At 28.6% G+C, this 3,963-nt stretch overlaps 1 protein-coding gene across 1 annotated transcript; it reads right to left on the bottom strand.

Moving 5' to 3' along the window:
• Positions 1-1,647: 1,647 nt before the first annotated feature.
• On the bottom strand, positions 1,648-2,404 carry LOC108556452 (pupal cuticle protein 20-like). Its single transcript, XM_017912586.1, has 3 exons — positions 2,393-2,404; positions 1,962-2,323; positions 1,648-1,897 (listed from the first exon to the last, which is right to left on the bottom strand). Exons 1-3 carry the CDS (start codon positions 2,402-2,404, stop codon positions 1,648-1,650), a joined length of 624 nt encoding a protein of 207 aa, XP_017768075.1.
• Between the last annotated feature and the right edge of the window lie 1,559 nt (positions 2,405-3,963).

Raw genomic sequence — 3,963 nt, 5'->3', positions numbered from 1 at the left:
CCGGCGTTGGTATTCTCGAATCTCGAGAATTTGCGGAAAGTTTGGGCATGGCATACAGCCAAAAGGCCAACCAAAGCAACGAATAATGCCTATAAAAAATACTTTAATTATCTACCCATTTTGTGGTAATCCATCTTTTACTCACGGTGGTCTTCATTGTATAACACTTGATTGTGGAGTGATGTGCTGTCCACTACGAAACCCTAGTATTTATACAGATGGTATTAGCATTTAAATGTGCTCAATTATTCAATAGCCCACTCCCAAAGTTGTTGAACTATACTCGAAGAAGATTCTACTCGCGAATCAGATTGCCAAATCAAAGCATCAAAAAAAAATATATGCATAAAAAAGGAATGTTATACTAAGAAATTCTAGATTTATAGCGCTCTTAAAAAGAGACTCATTAAATATTGATCAAGATATACAAACAAAACTTATTTATTTGTTTAATTTTATATAATTAACTTTCTAGTAAACAATATTTACTTTAATTTTTCATTAATAGAAATTAAATTAATTTATTTATGATATTCATAATATAAGATAACATATCTTTTTGTGTATAGTAGTTGCTTAAGTATTTAATCTTACATAATTTCTCATTTACATAAAATATCATGCTTTGTAGAATATTATAGAATAAATCAGTAACTATTTTTTTAAGGGATGAAACTTTTTGTGGTAGAAATCTTTTGGATCTCAGCATACGACCTCATGGATGACCTTCTTTACATAAAAAAACAACAAATTTGCTAGTGTTGAAGAGGGGAAGGTCAAAATGAGACATTTATGTGGAAGGTGAGCTAATTAATGTTGCGTAGGACGTTATATATGTGGAATAAATAATTATCCGAATGGGGTATGAAAATATTAAACATGCATATTAAATTTTTCAAGTATTTGGAATGTTCTAAATCCAGAAAATACAAAATTCAACTGATTTATAACTATAAATTTCAATAATTGGAATTTAATATTTTATACATTTTTTTTTGGACATAATTAGAAACCAAATGGCTAGCGACCAAAGTATTATGGACAATAAACTAATAGTTATTAATAACATGTATAATGTAGATTTGAATAACCACACATTATATAAAACACCAATTTTAATTTGTAACCGCTCAAAGGATTTTTAAATATATTTATTTTTAGATATACATACAAACGGCTATTGAAAGCAGTCTTTCCGCGCTAAAGAGTTCTATTTTATCAAATCTTAATTGAAATTATAATTTGTTGCAATTAAATTATATAGGTGTATTTTATTCGAAATTTTGAATATCTTTCTGGTATTTTCAACACCAAATTGTTTAAAAATTTGTATCTAAACTTATAAAAAAAAAACAAAATTTTATTTTAAAATGTTACTTTTATTTCAGAGTTCTTGACAAATGAGTGTATGAAATTATGGATACAGTTTATTAGCCGTTACTATTATTAGTAGAATTAGTTATATTAGTTAGATTTTACAGTTAAATGTATGTACGTTATTCGTAGTAGTTATTAGAAGATAAAGGAAATATTTAAAAATGTAAAATTTAAGGAAAGTTTAATTTTGAATAAAAAGTAAAACTACTAATTTTGTATTTATTATAATTTAAATAGCCTCTCTCTCAGTCAATTCAGGAAAGTTATAATTTACAAAGTTCCTTGAGCCCTTTGGTATTCCAAAGCCCTGGCGATGAGTTCTGGGACTGGAGCTGCAGTTGGTAAATGTGCAGCTTCTGGCAAGAAACCGTTCTCATCAGCGGTGTATTTGACGGTGTATTCAACAGCGTCTGGTCCGGTGTAGGTGAAGAAACCGTTGGCGCGCATACCCTCACCATCGGTTCCTACATTAGCCAATTTTCCTTGTTCTTCGGCGAGGATTCCGTTTTCGGTTTCGTACCTAAATAGTCAATACAATTTATTAATATATCTTTTTGACATTTGAGTGGTGATTTGTTACTTACAAGTAGTGGTAACCATCTACATCAACATTCTTGATGTCACGGATGATGGCGTAGTTCCGGTTTTCGTATTTACCAGCAGCGGATCCGTGGATACCGTTACCGTGTCCAAAGTTGTTTCCACCGTTAACGAAGTGTCCTCCTTGGTTACCAGATTGTCCTTGGTTTCCTCCGTGTTGTCCTCCGTGTTGTCCACCGTGTTGTCCATTGTATTGACCGTTTCCATTACCATTTCCGTACTTGTCGAATGTATCTTGGTAGTTGTTGTTTTGGTGCTTGTNTGTATTGTCCGGCGTTGGTGTTCTCGAATCTCGAGAATTTGCGGAAAGTTTGGGCATGGCATACAGCCAAAAGGCCAACCAAAGCTACGAATAATGCCTATAAAAAATAGTTTAATTATCTACCTATTTTATGGTAATCCATCTTTTACTCACGGTGGTCTTCATTGTATAACACTTGATTGTGGAGTGATGTGCTGTCCACTACGAAAACCTAGTATTTATACAAAAAAGATATACGCGAGATGGCTCATTAATACATTTAAATGTGCTCAATTATTCAATAGTCCACTCCCAAAGTTGTTGAACTATACTCGAAGAAGATTCTACTAGCGAATAAGATTGCTAAATCAAAGCAGCAAAAAAAATATGTGCATAAAAAAGAATATTATACTAGTTTTATAGTGCTTCTAAAAGGAGACTCATTAAATATTGATCAATATTTTAAAAAAACAAGACTTATTTATTTTTTTAATTTTATATAATTAACTTATTATTAAATAATATTTAATATATTTTTTCATTAATTGTTAAAAAAATTAAATTAATTTATTTATGATATTCATATTATAAGATAACATATCTCTTAGTTGCTTAAGCATTTACTCTTATATAATTTTAAACTCATCTATATAACATGTGATATTTTTTTAGAATATTATAGATTAAATCAGTAACTATTTTTTTTAAGGACTGAAACTTTTTGTGGTAGAAAACTTTTTGTACTCAGCATACTAACTCGTTGATGGCCTTGTTTATAAAAAAACAAATTTGTTAGTGTTGAGTTCAAAATGTGACATTTATATGAAAAGATGATCTAATTAATGGTGTGTAGAACGTTATATATGTGGAATAAATAATTAATTCAATGGGGTATGAAAATATTAAACATGCATATTAAGTCATCAAATTTTTGGAATGTTCTGAATCAAGAAAATACAAAATTCGATTTATAACTATAAATTGGAATAATTGGTATTTAAAAGATATAATTTATTTTTTAATACAAATTTTTCTTCGGGTTGTTTTGGACCAAAGTATAGTAGACACAAAATTAATAGTAATTATTAACATGCAGAATGAAGATTTCAATTACCACGCTTTAAATAAAACAATAATTTTTATTTGTAATCTCTAAAGTGACTTTTAAATGTAATTTATTGAAGATATACATACAAAGTGCTATTTAAAGCAGTCTTTCCGCACTAATGAGTTCTATTTTATCTAATCTGAATTAAAATTATAATTAATTTCAATTAAACTAGTTGTGTGTATTTTATTCGAATTTTTTCATATCTTTTTGGTATATTCCAAATTGGTTAAAAATTTGTATCTAAACTTATAAGTTTAGAAAATTTTATTATTAAATGTTACTTTTACTTCAGTGTACTTGACAAATGAGTATATAAACCCATGGGTACAGTTCATTAGCCATTACTATTATTAGTAGAATTAGTTATATTAGTTAGATTTTACAGTTAAATATATGTACTTTATTCGTAGTACTTATTGAATAAAGGAAATATTTAAATATTTAAAAATGTAAAATTTATGGAAAGTTTAATTTTGAATAAAAAGTAAAACTACTAATTTTGTATTTATTATAATTTAAATAGCCTCTCTCTCAGTCAATTCAGGAAGTTTTAATTTACAAAGTCCTGAGCCCTTTGGTATTCCAAAGCCCTGGCGATGAGTTCTGGGACTGGAGCTGCAGTTGGCAAATGTTG

Source organism: Nicrophorus vespilloides, unplaced genomic scaffold, assembly GCF_001412225.1.
Source record: "Nicrophorus vespilloides isolate i.1.1-1 unplaced genomic scaffold, Nicve_v1.0, whole genome shotgun sequence".
Lineage (NCBI taxonomy): Eukaryota > Metazoa > Arthropoda > Insecta > Coleoptera > Silphidae > Nicrophorus > Nicrophorus vespilloides.
Note: the sequence above shows the minus strand (reverse complement) of the source record. Positions and strands in the feature narration are given on the sequence as shown.